Here is a 21,751-nt window from a genome sequence, read left to right as displayed (position 1 = left end):
CACACCCGAAAGTTGAGAGTTTTCAGGATAGTGTTCAACGTGAGGCTGACGACTGTTTGTTGAGAACCCTGGCGCAGGGCGCACAACGAGGCACACACAAAGTACATGCTACATCAATGTACACTCGACCGTGAGCTTTTGGTATGGAAAGATGCTTTTGCTGTGGTATCGAAATCATGTCCGTAATCTACCATAAGTGAGACGCCAAACTCCGTGACCTTGTGGGAAGATCGTCCAAAGAATGCCGAACAGTCCAGTTATATCGCGGGAGATACAAATTGCCAGTCCTACTCGTCAACATCCATAGCCTCAACGCCGCCACCAACCTTCCTCTTCAGCATCTTCTTCGTCTTGGTCTTCTGCTTGGGCAGCTCCTCCTCGAGCTCACTGAGCTCGCTCTCCTCAGCCTCAAGCTCCTTCCTCCTAGCCGCGACCTTCTCCTTGACCTTCTGCACATCAACCTCCATCTCCTCCTGCTCAACCTCCTCCTTGGCGAACCTCTCGCTCGGCGGCAGCAAGTGCTGGTTCTCCTCAACCAACTTCCTGTCCTCCTCACGCTGCCTCTGCTTGTTGCCACGCATGCGCGCCTTGTAGAATGCGCGCTCTCTCCTCTGCCGGATCTCGGATACACGGCCCATGGCCTTGAGGGTGGTTTGGATGAGGTCGCGGTTGTATCGCACGGGCACGTTGCGGCGCTGGGCGAAGGTGAGGGTTGAGTCGACAGTCATTTCCTTGTTGTGCGCGCGGCGGAAGGATTTGGTCCAGGCCAGCTTGCGGGGGTTGCGCTTCATTTTGAAGTTCTTGTGGCATTTGCTCTTGCAGAATCGGAAGGCCTTTGCATCGTTGCGCACTGATGAGTCAGCAGGGATTTCTTTGAGGTGTAATTGTTTATGCATACCAAAGGTTATACCCTTGGACGGGTACACCGGCGAAGAGCAGAAGTAGCAAGTCTCGATTCTCATGTTATCGTCGTGGCGCGAATGCGATCGCGCTCGTTCTTGTCGTGGTTAGGTATGCGCCTTTTCGCGTCGCGGTAGTCGGCAGCACGGGCTGATATCGGGATATATAGAATCGACCACGCTTCACTTAGTTGGCGGTGGTGAGGCGGGTGTTGTGTAAAGGTGTGGAGGTTGAGGTTCGAGAAGTTCGCCGGCTCGAAATTTTGGGTGGCCCGTGCATGCCAACCCACCTGCCATTCTGGCCCGCCAATTGCGATGCTTCTCGACCGAGGCACCTCCGCAAATTTCCTTCTGACCACCTCGCCGCCGCCATTCATCTAAGCATCGCCATCTGACGTATCTCGTGCTCGCATCGCGACTTCTACCCTGCCGGAACTCGTAAGCCAATATCGCATAGTTGAGCTCGGAAAGTGCGACAAGATGTCTGCTTGGGTTTGGATATTGGGCGCAGGTGCCACTGCTTTCTTCGTACGGCTTCCAATTCACTTAGTCATGTTTCCGGGTAGACTGTATTGGGAACTGTCGGAACATGATATCTGATAAACAGGTATACTGACGGGTATGAATAGGGTCGCGCAGCACTCGTGGCATTACGGAGATCAGGCGGTGGAGCCGGAGCGCTAGGACGCGGATACTACAAAGGCGGCTTTGAGCCCAAGATGACACGGAGAGAAGCTGCTCTCATACTAGAGATGCCGTACGTCTCCCGCATATATTACCCTCTACGAAGAGCCTTATGAACTGACGATTCTCAGCGAACGCGGCATTACCAAAGAACTATTACGAAAGAAGCACCGATCGCTTATGCTTCTCAACCATCCCGATCGCGGCGGTAGCCCCTACCTTGCCACCAAGGTCAACGAAGCGAAGGAACTACTCGAGAAGGAGGTCAAGGGATAATTCCATGGGCAAGAGGTGGATGATGTGTATACCAAGACTTTGTACTATATCACGGCATGATTCTCAGCATCAGCATGGCGTTGGACTGAATATGATTAGCGATTTACGACTCTCAATATTGTTTTGTTCTGTCCATGTTGTATGAACATGGTGAACCCCAACTTTGCTGACTGTGACGGATAGGTGTACCTCTTCACATTTCATTACAGTCGTGAAGAGGCGCGCGATGAATACGGCAACGACGCTGACGAGGGACATGACGACTTCATCGAGAAACTCAAAGACAGGGAGCAAACGGTGCGGAACAGGATCGCGTACGTTAAGGAGGAATACACATACGATCACGAGCAAGAATCGAAGTCCGAGCCAGAAGCGGGATCTGGGAATGAGCAAGAACGAGAGCCTGCGGTGGAGGTATCGTCGGATATGGAACTTGATTCGGATAGTGATTAGGATGGTAGGTACTGGAATTGGAAAATCAGCTCGCACAAGAAGAACGCTGGACCGGTTTGCAGACTACATCAAAACAGAAACTTACAAAATAGGTGACCTAACGTCAACGTACGCTCTAGGGTGTTTAGCATTTTCCTGGATTGGTGTAAACTTCTCTATCCCGTTTGTCTTTTCGCATGTGAATCGCATGAAATGAGGAAGCTGGGGGTAGCTCGTCATGTAATGTAGTGTTGGAGAATGTGAAGAAGTGTGGAAAGTTGGGCCAGAGTTCGGAAGCGCTCATGATAGCCCGCCTTGAGAACTTCACTAAGCTAGCGCTGGTGTCATTTGATGGTATATACAAAGCGCGAAGAAACACCTCAGTCATTACCCTTGCACCCATTCGTCCATCCACCCGCCGCCTTGACAATCTTGTTGTTCGCCCAACATCTCGCACGTACCCAAATCGGCGTACTAAACGTCGCATACCACTCGTGCCCATCATGATCAGCCGGATTGTCAAAGTACTCGAACTTCCAAAAGGATGTACCAAGACCATAGCAGCCATTCATGTTAGGCCGAAGAGTATCTTTTCCGTAATCCCAGGTCGAGAAGCCAGCACCCTCGACCTTGTAGCGTCCGTGAGTCCCCTTATACCAGCCCTCGCAGCGACCATATGGCGCTTTTGGCGGCGGCCACGGGCGGTTACTGCGGCGGGGGTTGAGCTCGTACTTGTAGTCTCCGCCGCTGCGAATGTATCTACCACCACCCTTCCAGTTCATGGGGTTGTCGGATGTGTCGCATGAGTTCATGATCTTCTTCATTGAGTCCACGCACTCGTCCTTGTCGAATCCCGAAACACCATTGCTGAGGGTGACGACGTAGTCGTGCTGTTCTGGTGTGCCTTCGTCGTAGGTCTTGGAGTAACTCCAGTTGATCTTATTTTTGTCATGCTTATCTTGAACTTCCTTGCAGAACTCTTCGTAGTTCTCATTGGTGCGGTTGCCACTGACGTAGAATTTGCTCCCTGTCTTGGAAAAACATGTGAATTCGTCTTTGACCGCGGTGCAGGCAGGTGAGTCGGCGCCCAGAACGATGGCGCGCAGGTCCATGAGTTCTGAGAGAGCGAAGGAAGCTATGGTCAGGTGGCCGGCTTCGTTGGGATGGAACTGCGAATGTCAGTCAAGGAAACTTGGCATATTTGTGACTAGATGCAGCTAGTACTTACGTTACGGCCAATCGTGTCGGGCATGCCCATGCCAAAGGTCATATCAAAGCCACCATCCCCAGGGCAGCCTGGTGGTGAGGGAGCCCGGGCGTCAAGCTTGTGCTTGACGGCAGCACGTGGATCAGGTGACTTGTAAAGGATGGAGTCGTAGAGAGTACGTTCGAGGTTTCGATCGCGAGCCTCCATCATCGCTTTGATGCGATTCACCTGGCGTTTCTCCGAGTTGGAGAGCCTGGTCGAGTTTAGTATCTCCTCGAGATCCATGTCGCGCTTGCGTAGCTCCGACCGCTCAAAATCATTTTGCCATTCATCCCAAGGGTGCGTGTCGGGCTTGATGAAGTGCATGTTCGGTTGCTTTGGATCTGGATAGTCGCCATTGCTACTCGGCGAGCACATTCGGGCGTCCACCTCATTCGAGACCCAGTAATCCCAATCAGCGTAGCCAACCTTGTACTTGATCTTGTCACTCTTGGCGGCTTTGTCAACGGCGTCGCGAATCGCCTGGTTGATGTCAAGCACCAGCTGATTGAAGACGTGGCGACGTTCGATAGTGAGAGCTCGGTACGAGGAACCCAATGGGAGGAACCAGAAGAAGTCCCACGACTGGCGATCGCAGTTGTCTTCCTGAGTGTCGAAGAATTGAGCATAACTGTTCACGACGACGATACCGTCCTCGTTCATCTTCTCGTCGAGGGCTTCCAGAATCTGAAAGATGTTGTCGGTGATAATATTCTTGGCATTTTCCTGGGCCTTTGCGATGACGGTCTCGCAGGCGGATGTCTTGCCGTAGGGCAGCATGATGCAATCTGCAATCATCTTGGCGAGACAAAGGTCGTTTCCGCCGGAAGTGAAAGTGACAAAGTCGAGCTTGCCCTCTAGGGCCTGCGCCTGCTGGTAGATTTGTTCAGAACGATCGCCGCTGCAGGCGAGGTATTGGAAGCCGCCGTCCTTTTCGATGTGGGCACCAAACTGTGCCTCTATGACCTTGGGGTATGCCATGTCATATCTGGAACACTTCCAGTTGTCTCGAACCTCTTCCAGCCCACTAGGCACTCTGATAGCTACCTCGTCCGCAGTGATCCTGTGGCCGAGAGGTCTTCCAGCACCGATGCCGGCTGTGTAGCTATCGCCAATGGCTGCCCAGCGTTTGATCCACTCCATACTGCTTGGATCATCATCCCGCTTGCGAAGAATAGGCGGTGTCGGTGAGGATGACGAGTTGACAGATGAGGCAGCTTCTGAACGTTGATATAGTCTTGCGCTTCTGGCATGTCTTCCATGGTGTGCGTGGTGTGCAACGTAGCCATTCGTCGAGCTGATCAGGACCGAGAGGCCCAAGATCAACTTGATAATCATGTCGGTTGGTGTCACCGGACTAAACGAGAGACATGAATGAAGAGTGAGCGTGAGGCGTAGGGCGAATGACCAACGTTGCGAGCGTGTGAACTAGGCCCATAGACTATGAACAAGCAAGCGAAGCTTCGGAAGAAACGGGAGAAGACTCAGCCAAAGGCGGTTGATGATCAGGCGTCCAGATGTCGAGATGCCCTCTCGCCGCCTCAACGCAGCACCAGGATTCTCAGCCAAAACCGGACTATGAATATCGTCAATGAAATCACCCCGGTAGTCTGCAGGGTGACATTTCGGTTTCGAGGACTAGATGAATGTTCCCGTCTGATATGGGGGCGAAAAGCCTAAGTCGGATGAGGCAGGCAACACTGTATGTACGCGATGCTACCCAAGACAAAGTGTCTTTGGTGGAGACCTACCCAGGTACCATCAGCGTATCGGCCTGACAATGGTAGAATCCCATCCAGGTACGTACGAATCCACCACTCACGAGCCAGCTCATTTGCGTTCACAGCCTAGGCGCATGCTGCAGGGCGTACCTGCATCAACGAGATAGTGTCGGGGGTCGCTGATTGAGGTTAAGACGATGGAGGTGCTCGGCGGCTAAATGCAGGGCGGAATTTAGTGGCGTCCCGGCTCGGCAGGGTCCTCGCGTTGACCCACCTCGACAAACTCAACCTCATCCTTCGTTCATCTTGGCACATACATCGCGCCGGAGCTGACACTACAGCAAATGAGTTTCTTATTGATTTCGCCTTGCTCGCCTACGGGCCTGGCGGCAGGTTTGCCAGGCCGCCCCTGATGACCGCAGCTGTGAGCCAGGTACGGGACGGGAATTGGCGCTGCGCGCCGCTCGATCATCGTCCGGCCGTGGATGTCTCGTCCCACTCGGTATCACTACGCTCTTCGTCAAGCTGTCTTTCTCGCTGGGGACATTGATCGCGCTTTTCTTGTTTCTTGAAACTTGTTGTACAAACACTCATTCCACATCATCATGACACCCAGAGGTGTTTCATTCAAGGGCCTGGCCCTCAGCCTGGGCCTCCTTCTGACTGCGGAAGCACTTGATCTGGGCTCTTTCGGCGGACAAGCGGAAGTCAGGCTACTCATGGAAAACGTTGCTGGCCAGGAAACCACGCCTGAGGCTAGAGAGATGCTTATCAAAGCAAATGAGAAGCCGGACTACACATGCACTGCAACTAAGTCATGTGACCTTGGATGCTGCGGACCTCTGTAAGTCGGCGATATGAGCATGTACAATCGGCCATGATGTTAATGACAGTCGTCAGCGATGACACCGGTACTGGTGCCTGTGGTTTTGGTCCCGTCTTCTGCGGCGACAAATGCACCAGCGATTGTAGTCGTAAATCTGAATGCGATCCCGGCACCTGGGGTCTCCAGTATGCGAACCTCACTACTTGCCCACTCAACGTGTGCTGTAGTGAGCATGGCTTCTGTGGCACGACGGTTGACTTCTGCGGCCCCAATCCTGTGCCGCATCCTCAGTGCGACCTCTCGCAGCGGAGTGCCGACGCGCGCACCATCGGCTACTACGAGGGCTGGAACTTCCAGCGCCCTTGTGGTAACATGGAGCCTGAGGACATTCCGCTGGGCCACTGGACGCACATCAACTTTGCCTTTGCTCTTATCAACCCCAAAACGTTCCACATCGAGGACATGGATCCAGGTACCGGATCACGTTACGGTCGTGTCGCAGCCCTCAAGGAGAGACAGCCTGGCCTCAAGATCTGGATTGCTGTTGGAGGCTGGGCTATGAACGATCCCGGCCCGTACCGGACTGCCTTCTCCGACATGGCCGCCAGCGAAGCAAACCAAGACAAGTTCTTCGACTCACTGTTGACATTCATGAGGCGATATAACCTAGATGGCGTTGATCTGGACTGGGAGTAGTAAGTGACAACCTCTCATCATATCTGGCAGCTAAGCTGACACACGCGCTTTAGTCCTGTGGCTGAGGATCGAGGCGGCATACCCGAAGACTTCGACAACTACGTCAATCTTCTGCGGAGGCTTCGAGAGCGCTTGAACTCGTCAGGTCGGGAATACGGCATCAGCCTGACTCTTGTGAGTAGCAACCAGTTCCTGCTATACTTTTTTATTGTTGCATCGCGACTGACCCCAATAGCCTGCCTCTTACTGGTATCTCCGTGGCTTCAACCTCCAAGGCATGGAGCCATATCTCGACTGGTTCAACATGATGACGTATGACATCCACGGTGTCTGGGACGCCAGCATCGACAGTCTCGGCCCTATCGCCCAGGCTCACACAAACTTGACGGAAATCAAGATGGGTCTCGAACTTTTGTGGCGCAACAACATCAATCCAGAGCGTGTTGTATTGGGTCTCGGGTTCTATGGCCGCAGCTTCACGATGAAGGACCCTGGTTGCATGACGGCTGGCTGTGAGTTTAGCGATGGCGCTAACGGCGGCGCATGCACTGGCACGCCCGGCGTGCTGTCGGCGGCGGAAATCAACGAGGTCATCGCCAATGGCGCCACTGTCACCCATGACAAAGAGGCCGCTGTCAAGATTGTCACTTGGGACTCTAATCAGTGGGTGTCTTTCGACGACACCCAAACGTTGGGAACAAAGGTCGATTTCGCTCATCAGCATTGCTTGGGAGGGTAAGTGCGACGATCTTGTTCTTGATGCATCGCGAACCTGAGACTTTTGGCTAACGAGACTGCAGAACTATGGTCTGGGCTATAGATCTCGACGATGGTACGCTTACAAACGCTCTTGGCAAAAACATCCAGAGGCGACCAATGCCTACGTACAAACCAAGACAGGTCTTTGAATGCGGTGCGAGACCCGAGTTGTAGCTAGCAACCTGGGCATGTTCAAGGAACACATTTGGATTCATCCGTTATGAGTGACGTTCACAGCCATGAATAAATCGCATTCGCAATTCATCTTCTGGTTGATGGCAAGGATACTTGCCCGTCCGCGTGAAGTTCGTGACCAGTGCACGGCCTGTGGGTGGCCTCTTGCCCTCATCTATTACCTTGACAAGATCAACACCCAGTTTCACGCGAAGCGTACACGGATATGACGACATGTATGTGATTGTAGCTAAGAGTGCTCAGTAATCATAACGAAATTCTATTCAAGTGATCCACAAGCGGACTTGGTGGGTACTTGCACACGCGGTGCTCATCCACATGCATTGTCTCTGGTGTCGCCGGCGCGAGAAAATCCTCCACTGCTCCTCGCCTCCTCGAGTCTGCTATGGAACCCGCTTGATCCCGAATTGTGCGGCACCTCCAGGGTTGAAGGCGCGGGGTTGCCATAGAGGATGGCTATGCGATCGACATCCATGTTGCTGGGGCGTTGTCGGATCGGGATGAGTCGCTCGTCCCCCAGGCCTGGGATTGAGTCCTTTTTGTATCTCATGATGACACGTCGGTTCTGGCCATTGTCGCCGCCGCCAGCGCGAGAAGGATACAACATGATCGAATCTGGGTCAAACTGCGCGTCTCGAAACATGTTCGCAGTGTTGTCGACGGGAAGCCAATCAGCAGCGCTAAAACCATATTTGTTGGCAACAACGCGCCGCACGCAAAGGTTGTTGTATTCATCCTGCAAGACTGTCCGCTCTTCTTCGTCTGTTTCCGTATCAATGAGAACCTGTACTGATTTGTGAATCTTGTAATGGTCTTCGAGGTTTCCACAATTGAAGTCGGATGTCTCGAAGTACACTTTGTCATTGTGCAGAGGAATGTTCCAAGAGGGCCCCAACATGTCGCTCTGTTCCCAGTGATGCGGGTTTTGGTGCTCATGGGCAAGGCCCCAGGCGTGACCTAACTCGTGGGCAATATTGGCTTCGGTACTTTCTTGACCGACACCTTCCTTGTCAGAAAGATGCATGGTTGGCCCACGGATGGCTGTCCCAGGGTTGTCCACGATCTCCTGTGCGTCGACTACGGGAATGCCCAGCGTCGTGGAAAACCTGCCGTAGTCGTTGTAATGGATGTGCAATACGGAGTCGCGCTTCTCTTCAGACTCGCATTCTGCATCTGAGACGGGCTCGTACTTGAAGCCATGTCTATTAAGCTGAGCCCACAGTTCTATGGCCGACTTGAAGAGGCCCTCGAGCTTATCGTGACCCTGCGAGTTTTCGAAGCAGTATCTGATCGTCTTTTTTGGCCAGATGCGCGGCAACCCTGCTTGACCTGGCCGGCTCTCGATGGAAAAAGCGCGCTTGCTGAGTGACGAAGTCGCGTTGAGGGTTTCGATGGCTGAGTAGTCAGGGCGAGGGTTTGTACGTTTGTTTGGTGCTTTGGCCTCCCAAAACCTGCTGCCACCAAGAACTCCATCGGCGCTGGCGAGCAAGAAGATGAGAATGGAAAAAAGATGCATGTTGAACAAGTGTGTTGGTAAACGAGTGTATGAGTGAATGAGCTAACGAGTGACTTCCGCTCGAGACGGCGAATTGGTGATATCCAACAACCAAGCAACGGTAACAAGTATTCAAAGATGAATTGCGCCGAGTGAACAGCACACAACATACCTGGACTCAAGCCCCATCCGGCCCTGGTCTCGGCTTTGCGCAAGGCTGCCTACGCAGGTAGATGCCCATCTCTGTTGGGACCTTTCGCTTACAGTCTCTTTCGATAGAATGCGCCAATAAATTTTGCCGTTGTGCAGTTCCCGCCCTGATGGTCATCCAGTCAGCATGCTATGTTAGCTTCAATCATACGTCCCCACTTGTCCCGGTCGTGGTAATCGAAAAGGGCAGGTCCCGACCCCTATCGATTACGCCCTGCTTGCATCCGATATGAGCTATGCTTGGCAGAATCCTGAGGCTAAGACATGCAATGTAACGTGGTGAAGAAAGAGGATGATAAAACTTTGTCCGTGGCGGCACGGCGGGTTCCTGCAGGTGAGCTTAGCCGCCTTAGCCCCACTAAGAATCTGCGCCAATAGGCTAATTCTGTCAGTTGCACCATCAAGCACTACGACATGCGGCTAGGAAGCGAGCATCATCGCCGCTCTACCTGAAAGACCCTGCCCAGACATGCATCCTTGCATCAGTCAGACGACTAGAATGATGGACGGCTGGCCTTATCAAACTCGGCATTGTACCCAATGAGTATTCTAGTATCGCATTCTGGTTTTCGGGCCGCTGGACATCCCCTTACACCTGGATTTCAAGGCGTGTTCATTCGTTTTCGTACATTCAAAGCAGAACCAGAGCATTTCGCGATCCTCTTGCGTCGAGCTTCAATCTTCGAGGACTGGTTGTACACACTGGTCTTTCGACTACTTTCATAGCTAGCCGCTCGCCTAGCTGCTGTGTCAAGTTTGACCATGCGTTTACTCAGCCAACAAACGCGTTGCCTGGCTGCGGGCCTACTTCTCACAGTCGTCGGTGCCCAAGACTCCAGTCCTACAGGTCCAGTACACCCGGGCCAGCCCGAGAGCTGCAACGGATGGCATACCGTGGTCAAGGACGAGAATTGTCAGATCGTGTCTCAAGCCTACGGTATATCCACGGAGCAGTTCCTTGAGTGGAACCCCGCGGTTTCCTCCGACTGTCGCGACAACTTTTGGCTCGACTCGGCCTACTGTGTGAGCGTGGGAAAGACCAGTACCAGACCTACCATATCCTCGCGTCCTACATCCACGTTCACTTCTGGTTCCAAATCATCTTCATCCGGAATCACTTCTCAGACGGCCATCACGTCAACCCCTGCAACGACGAGCACTTCGTACAACTCGACTTATTCTGTCTTGCACCCCGTCACCTCGTGGAACGTGTCAACTACCAGTACCGACAATGCATGGCCACCTACCAAGACGCTCGCAGGGCAGACAGAAATTTGCAACTCGTGGTACCGCGTTATGCCCGGCGACACATGTCAGCGAACGGTAGATAAGTTCGGTCTAAAATCCATCGACGAGTTTGTGAGCTGGAATCCGACGACCAAGGACGATTGTGAGATGCTTCTCGCCGATTACTGGGTCTGTGTTGGCGTTCAAAGACAAACAGGTAACACGGATCTGATATGGCAGACGGCCCAGCCAGACTTCACCGCGCCTCCTGAGCCAACCGATTACACGCCTGTTACACTACCCACAGCCGATTCGAGTTTCGCACCAATCCCATCGCATGGACCCATGCCATCCAACTGCAAAGTGTTCCATCAGGCCAAAGCCGACCAAAATTGCAATGACATTGTGAAGTTGTACGGCTACTTCTCGCAACAGCAGTTCTTGTCGTGGAACCCAGCCCTCGATGGTAATTGCCTAGGTCTTTGGCTCGACACTTGGTACTGTGTTGGCGCATACGCGGATGCTGATCTCCCTCTACCCGCACATCAGACGGCCAAACCGACGGAGGGCAAAATCCCTCTGGGATACCCCAACGACTGCACGCGATGGTATCAGACAACCTTCGACGACACGTGCGACATTATCGCGCTTATGTTCGGTAGCTTCAGCGAGGCCGACTTCGCGAAGTGGAATCCCTCCGTTTTCGGCGATTGCGCCGGCATCGTTTCAGATGCATGGTACTGTATAGGTCGCCCGGGCACGCCGACTACGCGCACTCCAGGCGCGCCTTCGCCGACGCAAATGACAGAGACCATACAACCGACTGCGACGCAGCCGACAACCACTACAACAAAGCCAACTGAGCCTGTGCAGACACCTTCACCTGTTCGCGAAGGCATGGCGGACAATTGTGTGAGCTTCCACCTCCAGCAGCCAGACGAGTTCTGCTACGCGATGGCGACTGGCGCCGGCATCTCTTTGGCGTAAGTGCTTTCCGCGTCCAACCTCTTCCCACGGTCCCATCTCTTGGAGCTCTACCATCTCGAAGCTCATACTGACATTATCATACAGCCAATTCTACGAGTGGAATCCCGCCGTGGGCAACGACTGCCAAAACCTGTGGCCTGATTACTACTACTGCGTTGGGGTATGATCTATTTGATGGCAGTGCAGATCTAGGCGCAGAACGTGCCGCCTTGGCGCTGTCAACATGTTATCAAGATAGCTGTTGATAAGTGTAACTTTGCTTACATGCGGTGATGGTGTCTTGCGGCGCGGTGTTGGACCAGATTGTGGATGGTGGATCCAGACTAGCGGCAAATTGTCTTGGCAAACGCGCTAGATAGATTAGACCCGTGGACCTCTCGGGCTGGAGACGGTCCAAACCCCGAATGAGAGGGGCAGTCTTTTCCCTAGAACGATGCGCGCCGCCAACTATGTGACGCCCCTTGCATTGTACATCAGATCATTATGGGCAAATTGCCGTTCCTTGGCGGTTGATGCAGGGGTGACAAACGAGAACGGAGGCGCAATCAGCGGCCGCCTTCTTCATAACGCCAGTGCGTCGCCGCACACATGTCGTGTGCCACACGCGTTCGGGCGGACGATAGCTACCTATGTATGAGCTTACTACCTATTGCCTGATCTCTTCCCTGTCCATCAAGGCCATCCTCTTCACGCGTCCCCAACCATGCCCAGCCTCAGCGCATGGCTGAAGAAGTACCTGCGCATCGAATCGAGCCCCAAACCGCCATTCCCGGACGAGCCTCCGTTTCTACCTTCTTCGCGACGACCGATTACACCGACTTCGATCGACACACCAGCATGCCTCTTCTTCCAGCTGCCGTACGACATCCGAAGCATCATCTTGTCCATGGCCTTCGATAGACGCATGCTCCACATGGATCTTGTACAGCAAGCAGGCGCATGGCAATGGAGGGGCATCCCTTGCGGACGTAATCACCCATTATGGAAGCCATCCATGCCATGGCATTGGAGAGGCCCGTGGATCGATTCGTGCATAAAGGACATGGAGGAGGGCCGACATAACAGGAGCGACCCAAACGACCCCGATGTGCGTTCTGGGGTGTATGATATTGGCGCTATGGGGTTTCTGCTGTCTTGCAGGCAGGCGTACATGGAAGGGGTTGAGGTCTTGTATTCCGTCAACTGGATAAGCCTCCAGAGCGAGCCCTTGCTTCTTCAGCTTCCAAGACTGATTCCGCACAATCGATTGGCGGCAATCACTTCTTTGGAGCTGACGGTTGAGGCACATCGTATTGAACAAGATGATGGCACCCCCTTCTTCAAGATGGACCACCTGGAGCCCATTCTCGATAACATCGTCAAATACTGCCCCAGTCTCCGCAAATTCTATGTGTCCCTGCTCGTTTACTGGGACCGGCATCGCCACGATCTACTCACTGGTCCAGCCTTACCCCTACTCGATGCCTTCTGGAGGTCAAGACAGTTGCGCAATATGATAGTCGAGGTGCCTGAAACGCACTATAGAGCGATCCAGTCCGCTCGGCCCATAATCCAGCATCCACGTGAAGCCCCCGCCAGTGGATGGCAGAAACGATCGAAGTGGAGAGCTTTGGACAATGAGGAGCCTCAGGTACAATACAGATCTCTCGAGCGCTACCCGAGTCCGCCCTTGAAGCTACCGGTGGGAGACGGCCGAGATGATGAAGTGGAGAGTGCGGGATACTGGCTCCGCGAAGGTCACCCAAGATTCACCCATCTCACATCGGAATGCGGTGCCCATTAACGGCATTTCGTTACCTAGATCTTTAGCAGAGATCAAACAAGTCGATTTTCTGGTAAGGGGTCTAGCCTGCTGAGCCTGCACTTGTTTAAGCAATTAATCTTAATTTCGCTACAAAGACCTTTTGCATCACGCTTAACATCTAGTATCTTGTACCTAATAGCTAGCAGACGAGAATCTACTGGGGGATGGTTCGCAATGATGCGGAAGTACCCGTTCACACAATGGGGGACTCAGCGGCAGGCCTGTGCGATGAACGATTTGGTGGGGCTGGGAGCTAGGATACGTTTGCGCTCATCGCAGAGGCGACAGATAGCCGTCGCCCTGCATCTGAAACTCCCGATCCCATACCTATATACTGCGCCAACCGTAGATTTGCGTTTCCTCGCCCCTCCTGGAATTGACTGGATCAATCAACGCGTTATGCATCCCGAAGTTGATGATAGAACACGTAGCCATTTCAATGCCGGTTGCGCACAGCTCAGCGCGACGCGTCCCGTCTCTTGTCGGGCCGCGAAGCAACGATGCGCTAGCCCCGAGATTCCTAAGGGGTGGCAAACCGTCGCGCTTTGCTTTTGCCGCTACTGACAACCTTCTCGCCCAACACCATACTATCAAATCGCCCAGACGATCACGGGATTACAAGTATCTTCGATCGCGTCGGTAGTCATGCAAGATGCATGCACTGGAGGTGCTTGCCTAGGGCCAGGCCGCACGTGGGAGTCTCGCAAAGCTGTTCGCGGCGAAGGCAGGCGCGAGCAGCAATTCTACCGGTACACCCGATCATCCATTAGCTGCTTCTCAACCATGTTTCGACAGGACTGATGTTTTCGTAAAGATACTATGGCCCCTTCCGGCAGATGTCTGACTATGGCCCACAATATTGCGACGTGCGCAATCCCGAGGCGAGAGCGAGACACAAGGCCGTCTCGTGCCCCGATAAGATCCTCACAGCATTTTGCCAGCTGGGTGCTATGAGATTGAGGGCCCGACGTTGTTTGATCTTCTTCTTCGATGTCAACCATGCCTACATCATGGCCGAGGCGACACAAACGCTATCACTCGTAGATGATGCGATCCACGAACCCGGAGATGAGATGTGGATGGGTCACTCTATCATTCCCCGCGATGTTGCTTGTTGCGAGACGACCGTCAATCTTCCTTCGTTTCCCATCTCTAGTGCTGCAGACGGCGACATCCGGAAGAGCGCCTTCGTAGTAAACGACTTGACCAAGCATCCGGACCTTTCTACCAGGCCGTACGTCACTGGCTTTCCCAACGGCCGCTTCTACGCAGGTGTGCCCATCACAACACCATCTGGAGTCAACATTGGTGCATACTGCATCCTCGACGACAAAGTTCGCAATGGAATCTCGCAAAAAGATCTCAGCTTCTTGGGCGACATGTCGCAAACTGTTATAAACCACCTCGAATCTGTGCGTGCTCTCTCAGAACGGCAACAAACCAATCGCATGGTGGCAGGTCTTGGAGATTTTGTTCGAGGAACGTCGGGTGCCGCTCGCAAAGCGTCGCCCGCAACTAATGTGCCTGTGAAGAACGGCGGCGTCGGAGTTCAGGAAGTTTACTCAGGTCAGTTTCGCTCGCCCGAGGCCTTGATGGACCCCACAAGTACTCCCGCTATGACGCCTTCGCAGTCGGTAGGAGTCCCCTTACCCGCTCAGCATGAGAACAGCTCATCAACCGGCAACGCGCAGGTATCTGAGAACCCCACTTTTCATCATCATCAGCGATCGAGCGACTATAGCGGAGCAGCCCGGCTAACCGATCGGAAACATGCGTTGCTCGATCCACATGTGCGGACAAACACCGTGAATATACCGAAACATTTTGCTTCTCCAGCAGAAGGCTTCACAACCCATCCACAGCCTCGTCGGCGTGAAGATGCCGACGATCCCAGTAGTACGTATCAACGTGCTGCGGAAATTCTTTGCCAATCACTCGAACTAGACGGTGTCGCCTTCCTCGACGCCTCGGTCCGAGAATTTGGCGGACTGAGCGATTCACAAGCTGCGGAGTCCAATGAGGGGAGTAACGCTGATAGCGATGATTCGGCAGTCGTCATTTCACATTCAGACCCTACAAATGAGTCACAAACCGAACATGCAACCGCCTGCCAGGTGCTAGGCTTTGCACAAACAACGCGAAACCACAGCATGGGAACAAGACATCCGACGGGTGAGCCTCCCACCAAATTGACGGAATCGTTCTTACGCAGGCTCATGCGTCGTAATCCGCTTGGAAGAGTTTGGAAGTTTGACGAAGACTTCAGAATCTATTCCGAAGACGATGTTTCTTCGGACGAGTCTGGGGCTGGTGTCAGTGCTGCGAGAGCACGATCATCAAGCAATGAACAACGCAAAACCCATCGTCAAGATCGACGGAATGATGGAGATATCTTGCAGGGCGTGTTTCCCGGATCACGTTGCATAGCACTCAATGGGATATGGGACTACACCAAAAAACGGTGGGCGGTTGCGGGTCTCTACTGGACGTGTGACCCACTCAGGAATATCGCCAAGGACACGGAGATGCAATTCGTCGATGCTTTCTGCGACATCATCGTCGCGGAAACCAAGCGTCTGGAGGTTCTGGGCACCGACAAAGCCAAGTCAGACTTCATTTCGACTATATCTCACGAACTTCGCTCTCCACTACACGGCATATTGGGTTCGTGCGAGTTACTAGCGGAACAGACCTTGGACGATATAGCTACGTCTTTTGTCGAACAGATCAACTCCTGTGGACGTACCTTGCTCGATATCATCGAACACCTTCTCGACTTTGCAGATCTCAAGAGCCGGCGTTTGAGAAAGGGTGCTGTAAAAAGCTCAAACATCAGCCACAAGCTTCTTCCACCAACCGCGAGCTCTTCTGCTGACGATCTGAAAGCGCTGGACATGAACATAGCACTTGATGACTTGACCGAGGACGCGGTTGTATCGACCGTATACTCCTTCTATTACGGCCAGAATGCAAAAGATCACACTCATCCACCGGTCATCCTCGACATTGATCGATCCGACGGCAGGCCTTGGCATTGCAGCTTAGCCACAGGCGGCTGGAAGCGCGTTTGCATCAATCTCGTCACCAATGCACTCAAATACACGCCTTCCGGGCATATACGGGTCTTCCTAAAGCAAGAGCCGAAACTGGGATCGCGGCGACGTTTTGACGCTGTGCTTACTGTTTCCGACACCGGAAAGGGCATGTCGAAGAAGTTCCAGAGTGACCGTCTCTTCCATGACTTTGCTCAGGAGGACACATTGTCCGATGGTCTAGGCCTGGGTATGCACATAGTCTCCAGGATAGTGTATGCAATGGGTGGTAGTATCGAAGTCGTAAGCGATCAAGATGGGACAGGTACTTGCTTCACTGTACGGGTGCCGCTCGAGGATCACCCGAATAGCGAGCGTCGCATTGGGGCTTTGAACGGAAGTAACGTCACCCCGAAGGCCTTCGAAAACATCCAGGTCGGTCTCGCGACGGGACTGCATCCATCGTCCAACGTTGAAGTCAATCCAACGGAAGCGGCTTCTGCGTTAGCCATCTCTTCTATCGAGAACGTCCTCACCTCTCTGAGTGTACGGTCTGCGCGATGTGAGTGGCAACGCAGCGATTTCTACGATCTCATGATTGTCATGGAAGCCGACGTCAATGAATGCCTTGAGACCCTCCGGAAGGAAACAACTACAGACGATGGGGCTAGAAAGAGGAAGGACAACATTGCGCCCATCCTCGTCCTGTGCAACAACAGTCCGAGTGCACAGATGCTTCGCGATCAGTGGGCAACGGACGAGCTTCAACCTCGTTTGACGATGGAGCATATCGCTCTGCCTTGTGGCGTGAAACAGGTGGCTCGAACAATATCTTCTCTTTTGCGCCTGCACGAGAAGCGTACGATGACAGTCCCAGAGCGGCCAAAAGCCCACGAAGAGCTCAGCAATGGTCTTCTAGCGAATGGAGTTGCTCAACACGACGCTAAGACTGATCATCAACTCCAAGTACGAGCTCTTGCTCCACTGTCGGCTGCAGCAAAGGTTCCTGGCGTGGGACAGTTCGGGGCTAAGTCGGCAGAAATACTGGCTGAAGTCGCAAACGTAGTCCCGGTACGACCGTCGCCCGCAGAAGTCCAGCTGGTACACCCCCCGAGTCATCGTGTTTTCGACCCTCAAGCGCGTTCGTTCTCACCATCTGCCACGACGCGAATGCCGGAACCCCCTCTGATCAAAGTACCACTCGCTTCTGTAGTGGTGTCGGCCACTAAGATGCCGACCCTGCTTCTTGTCGATGACAACAACGTCAATCTTAAGCTTCTCGCTGCCTTTGCCAAGAAGCACAAGTACCCTCATCTTACCGCCCAGGACGGTCAACTTGCTGTCGATGCGTTCGTCAACGCTCACAGTAGTCTTTCGTCACAACAAGGTACTGGGCCACACGCTATCGGCAATGGCGCAATTGGCATACCGAACGTGATTCTTATGGATATCAACATGCCGGTCATGGACGGTTATGAGGCTGTTCAGCGGATTCGATCCTACGAGAAAAAGCATCGTATGGCGGCATCGAAGATCATCGCAGTTACTGCGTTGCAGTCAGAGGCCGCGCGGGCTGAAGCGTACGGCAGTGGCTTCAATATGTTTCTTAGCAAGCCGATCAAATTGCAAGATCTAGCGAAACTTATCCCGCTTCTCTAAGAAGAGACTTGTTAATTACAAGGTAATATGTATTAGGAAATAACCTGTCTTAAATACTATGTTCTTTTATTAGTTACTTTATCTTATCTAAGTTTAAGATTAAATTCTTCTATAAGATAGCTTAGACTATTATCTATAGAAGAGTTTGTTATACTTAATTTTATTAACTCTATTTAGTAAAAGAATAAAATCTAAACTATATCTAAACTAGATTAGTAAGCTTTTACTTATTTAAACAAAGTTTAATAACTTAAATATTACTTAAATAAATTTAAAAATTACTCTATAATAGCTTAAAATATAGCTAATATTTATAAAAATTTTAATATTAAACTAGAAAAAAAAAATCTATTAGTAAGATCTAGGCTTCTAGCCTTTTTTAAATAAAGTTTATAGTATAATAAATAGCTTAATAAGCTACGCTAGCTAGTTAAATAAGTATACGCTTAGGCTAGAATTAAAGACTTTATTAATAATAATAAGTTTTTTATTTTTTTTCTTTACTATAATTTTTCTTTTTTTTTTTCTTTTTTTAAGATAATTAAGCTAATAAGCTAATAAGCTACTTATCTAATCTACTTATTTATCTAAGATTTTTAGCTTTTAAGCTTTAGACTTAAACTTCTACTTTAATTAATATACTACTCTACTTACTTTTTTATTCTTTCTATTACTATAGTAAGTTTTTACTTTTATACTTAGATTAAATAGCTAACTATATTAATTAAGTTTAATAACTTAACTTTTAACTTTACTTATAGATATAAGTATTAGCACTTTAGCTTTTACTATAATAGTATAAAATTTATACTTTAATAATAATACCTTTAGTAGTAGTAATTCTAATATATATACTACTACTTAGCGTAATAGTACTTAGTTTAATAGTACTTTACTTAATAATACTTTATATATAAGCGCTTTACCTTTACTATATAAATAACTTTTAGTAGCTATTAATTAATTTTTAGTATATTTTTCTAAAATAATAATAGCTAATTATATATTTAGCTTTCTATAATATAATTAAGCTACTAATACTATACTAACTTAGAGTATTATAAAAAATAAGATTACTAATCTATATTAAAATTAAGTTTTATATTAGAAGCGCTTAGAGGTTATTTATAAAGCTTTTTATTTTAACTATAAGTACTTTTTATTTAGTAACTTTAAAAATAAAAAGATTTATTAAACTATTAAGTATAATTTTTAGAGTAGTATTTTTATTAGTAGTAAAACTTCTTAGCTTAAAAATATAATCTTTTAGTAATTTAATTATATAAAAAAGTAAAGAATTTAATATTAAAAAAAAAAGAAAGTCTATAAGCTTAGATTATAGTTATTATTACTTAAGTAAGTAATTAAAAGGTTTTAAGTTTAAAACTTTAAAAAATTAGTATTTAAAGTATACTAGTTATTAGTATAAGTAAATTAAAGTAATACTTAACTATAAAACTTTTTAATATCTTTACTATTAGTATTATATTTCTTAATAAGTTTTAAATAATATTCTAAAGTCTAATAACTTTATATACTTTTATAAAGTTTAGTACTACTTATATTATAATATTTATAAGTACTAAGTACTTAATAAAAATCTATACTAGCGCTTTTTTAATATAAAGGCGTACTATAGTTATAATATAAGTTCTTAATTTTTTTTTTTAGCTTTTTTAACTTTTTACTAACTTAATTATAGTGTTAAAGCTTAAATAAAGCTTACTAATATTAAAAAAGCTTTATTAAAATCTTTATACTTATAAAGAGTAGAAAAAAAAAGCTTAGAGTTTTAAAACTCTATCTAAATTATTAAGTAAAACTTCTAGGTTTTTTAGTAAAAAAAGCTTAAAACTTACTTTATTTATAACTTTTATTAACCTTTATTAATATAGTACTTACACTTAGTTTATAAAAGTAAAAGAGAGTAAAAAAAAAAGATTAATATAAATAATTACTAGTTAATACTACTATCTACTTCTTTTAGTTAAAGTTATTTACTTATAGCTTTTAATCTATTACTATTTTACTTAAGTTATAATTTTAAAAGCTTATTTTAGTAGTAGCTACTACTAGTATTTTAGCTATAAGCTTTATGTTTTAGAAATTAGTTACTATAGAACTAGTAGCGTAATTACTATAGTTATTATTTGTTTTAGTAGCGTAAATTCTAGTTCTAGTATTATAAGTTTTAGCTTTATAATTACTAGTTAAATAGGTTAAGATTTAGTATTATAAGTAGTAAGTTCTACTACTATACTTAGTATTAGCTAGCTAAGTCTAAGAATTAAAGTAAGCTAATATATTTTAAGTATAAGTACTAAGTACTTAAAGCTTATATATAGGCTTATACTACTAAGACTACTTATTTATAAGCTAAAGTTAAAAACTATAATAATAGCTAGATTAATAAAACTACTTTTAAGAATTATAACTAAGAAGATTATAACTATAGTACTACTTAGTAAGTTAGTAGCTATATAAGTTAGTCTAGTAAAAAAGTTTAGTAATTTAGCTATTTTATACTTTTATTAATAATAAGTAATTTTTTCTTTTTAACTAACTACTATTTAGAGTAACTAAGATTTAGCTTAAGTATAATTAACTTTTATAGTAGTAGTCTAAATAAAGATTTCTTTACTTTAGTTACTTCTTAAAAATTAAATATTATAAATTTTATAAGTTAAGTAGCTATTTAAACTTCTTAAACTATTACTAAGTAAAAAATTTAGTTAATTTATCTATAAAGTATAATAATAGTCTTTAAATACTTAATTTTTAAATGTTTTTTAGTATATTTCTAATATAGCTATATATTCTAGATATTAATATACTTAAGCTAAGTATTAATATACTTATTCTTTTTTATAACTAGCTTAATAGTTTACTAATTATTATACTAAACTATTTAATATTCTTTAAAATTAAGCGCTAGCTTTTTAAAAAAATATCTAAGTGCTATAGCTTTTTTAGTAGTATACTAAAAAGTAAGTAGCTTTACTTCTATAGTAAAGATAGTAACTATACTTTACTTTATAACTTTCTAAAAAATTATACCTTTATATAATATAGTAATATATTTATAAGATAATTAGTAAGTTTTTAAATTATTAGTAAAGAATATATTTTAAGTAATGTCTTAATTAAGCTTATTATAGTTACTATACTAAATTATATTATAGTAAGTATAGTAAAACTATATATATATTTATTAAGATAAATATATAAGTAAGTAGGTATTATTTAAAAGATATCTAAGTCTAGTATAGCTCTTTACTAGTTTTAAAAAGGTTATAAAATAAGTATAGATATAATATATTTTTAGCCTAGAGAAGCTTAGGCTATACCTCTTAGTATAGCGTAAAGCTTACTTAGTAAAGTAGCTTTTTTTATAGTAATTAGTTAATAATAATAGCTCTACGTATAACTATAGAATCTATAATTAATAACTATACCTTATAATTATAGTAATAATAAAGTAACTAGATATTATAATTTTAAAAAAATATAAATTCTCTTAGGAAAATATTTACTAATATAGCTCTTTCTCTCTTTATTTCTTCTTCTCTTTTTTATTAACTAATACTTTTTTATTAAGCTTAG

General features: G+C 47.5%; 7 protein-coding genes across 7 annotated transcripts; 4 read left to right on the top strand and 3 right to left on the bottom strand.

Moving 5' to 3' along the window:
• Window positions 1-287: 287 nt before the first annotated feature.
• Window positions 288-962, bottom strand: RLP24 (ATPase-activating ribosome biosynthesis protein; the record flags this gene model as incomplete). The annotated part of the gene is made up of 2 exons (XM_049382642.1): window positions 288-850; window positions 899-962. The coding sequence occupies 2 exons, from the start codon at window positions 960-962 to the stop codon at window positions 288-290; spliced, it is 627 nt and encodes a 208-aa protein (XP_049227627.1).
• Window positions 963-1,618: 656 nt separating this feature from the next.
• Window positions 1,619-2,312, top strand: J4E87_011076 (uncharacterized protein; the record flags this gene model as incomplete). Its single annotated transcript, XM_049382641.1, has 3 exons — window positions 1,619-1,656; window positions 1,715-1,847; window positions 2,043-2,312. 3 exons carry the CDS (start codon window positions 1,619-1,621, stop codon window positions 2,310-2,312), a joined length of 441 nt encoding a protein of 146 aa, XP_049227626.1.
• A 359-nt stretch (window positions 2,313-2,671) lies between these two features.
• On the bottom strand, window positions 2,672-4,875 carry J4E87_011075 (uncharacterized protein; the record flags this gene model as incomplete). The annotated part of the gene is made up of 2 exons (XM_049382640.1): window positions 2,672-3,460; window positions 3,520-4,875. 2 exons carry the CDS (start codon window positions 4,873-4,875, stop codon window positions 2,672-2,674), a joined length of 2,145 nt encoding a protein of 714 aa, XP_049227625.1.
• A 988-nt stretch (window positions 4,876-5,863) lies between these two features.
• On the top strand, window positions 5,864-7,713 carry J4E87_011074 (uncharacterized protein; the record flags this gene model as incomplete). The annotated part of the gene is made up of 5 exons (XM_049382639.1): window positions 5,864-6,102; window positions 6,159-6,779; window positions 6,834-6,954; window positions 7,016-7,515; window positions 7,581-7,713. The coding sequence occupies 5 exons, from the start codon at window positions 5,864-5,866 to the stop codon at window positions 7,711-7,713; spliced, it is 1,614 nt and encodes a 537-aa protein (XP_049227624.1).
• Window positions 7,714-8,044: 331 nt separating this feature from the next.
• On the bottom strand, window positions 8,045-9,250 carry J4E87_011073 (uncharacterized protein; the record flags this gene model as incomplete). The annotated part of the gene is made up of 1 exon (XM_049382638.1): window positions 8,045-9,250. The coding sequence occupies one exon, from the start codon at window positions 9,248-9,250 to the stop codon at window positions 8,045-8,047; it is 1,206 nt and encodes a 401-aa protein (XP_049227623.1).
• A 951-nt stretch (window positions 9,251-10,201) lies between these two features.
• On the top strand, window positions 10,202-11,819 carry J4E87_011072 (uncharacterized protein; the record flags this gene model as incomplete). The annotated part of the gene is made up of 2 exons (XM_049382637.1): window positions 10,202-11,649; window positions 11,738-11,819. The coding sequence occupies 2 exons, from the start codon at window positions 10,202-10,204 to the stop codon at window positions 11,817-11,819; spliced, it is 1,530 nt and encodes a 509-aa protein (XP_049227622.1).
• A 2,648-nt stretch (window positions 11,820-14,467) lies between these two features.
• On the top strand, window positions 14,468-18,148 carry J4E87_011071 (uncharacterized protein; the record flags this gene model as incomplete). Its single annotated transcript, XM_049382636.1, has 1 exon — window positions 14,468-18,148. One exon carries the CDS (start codon window positions 14,468-14,470, stop codon window positions 18,146-18,148), a length of 3,681 nt encoding a protein of 1,226 aa, XP_049227621.1.
• Window positions 18,149-21,751: the final 3,603 nt, after the last annotated feature.

Source organism: Alternaria ethzedia (genome assembly GCF_023757985.1).
Source record: "Alternaria ethzedia strain BMP 0044 chromosome Unknown scaffold_70, whole genome shotgun sequence".
Lineage (NCBI taxonomy): Eukaryota > Fungi > Ascomycota > Dothideomycetes > Pleosporales > Pleosporaceae > Alternaria > Alternaria ethzedia.
The sequence above is the reverse complement of the archived record's forward strand: the minus strand, read 5'-3'. Positions and strand labels throughout refer to the sequence as shown.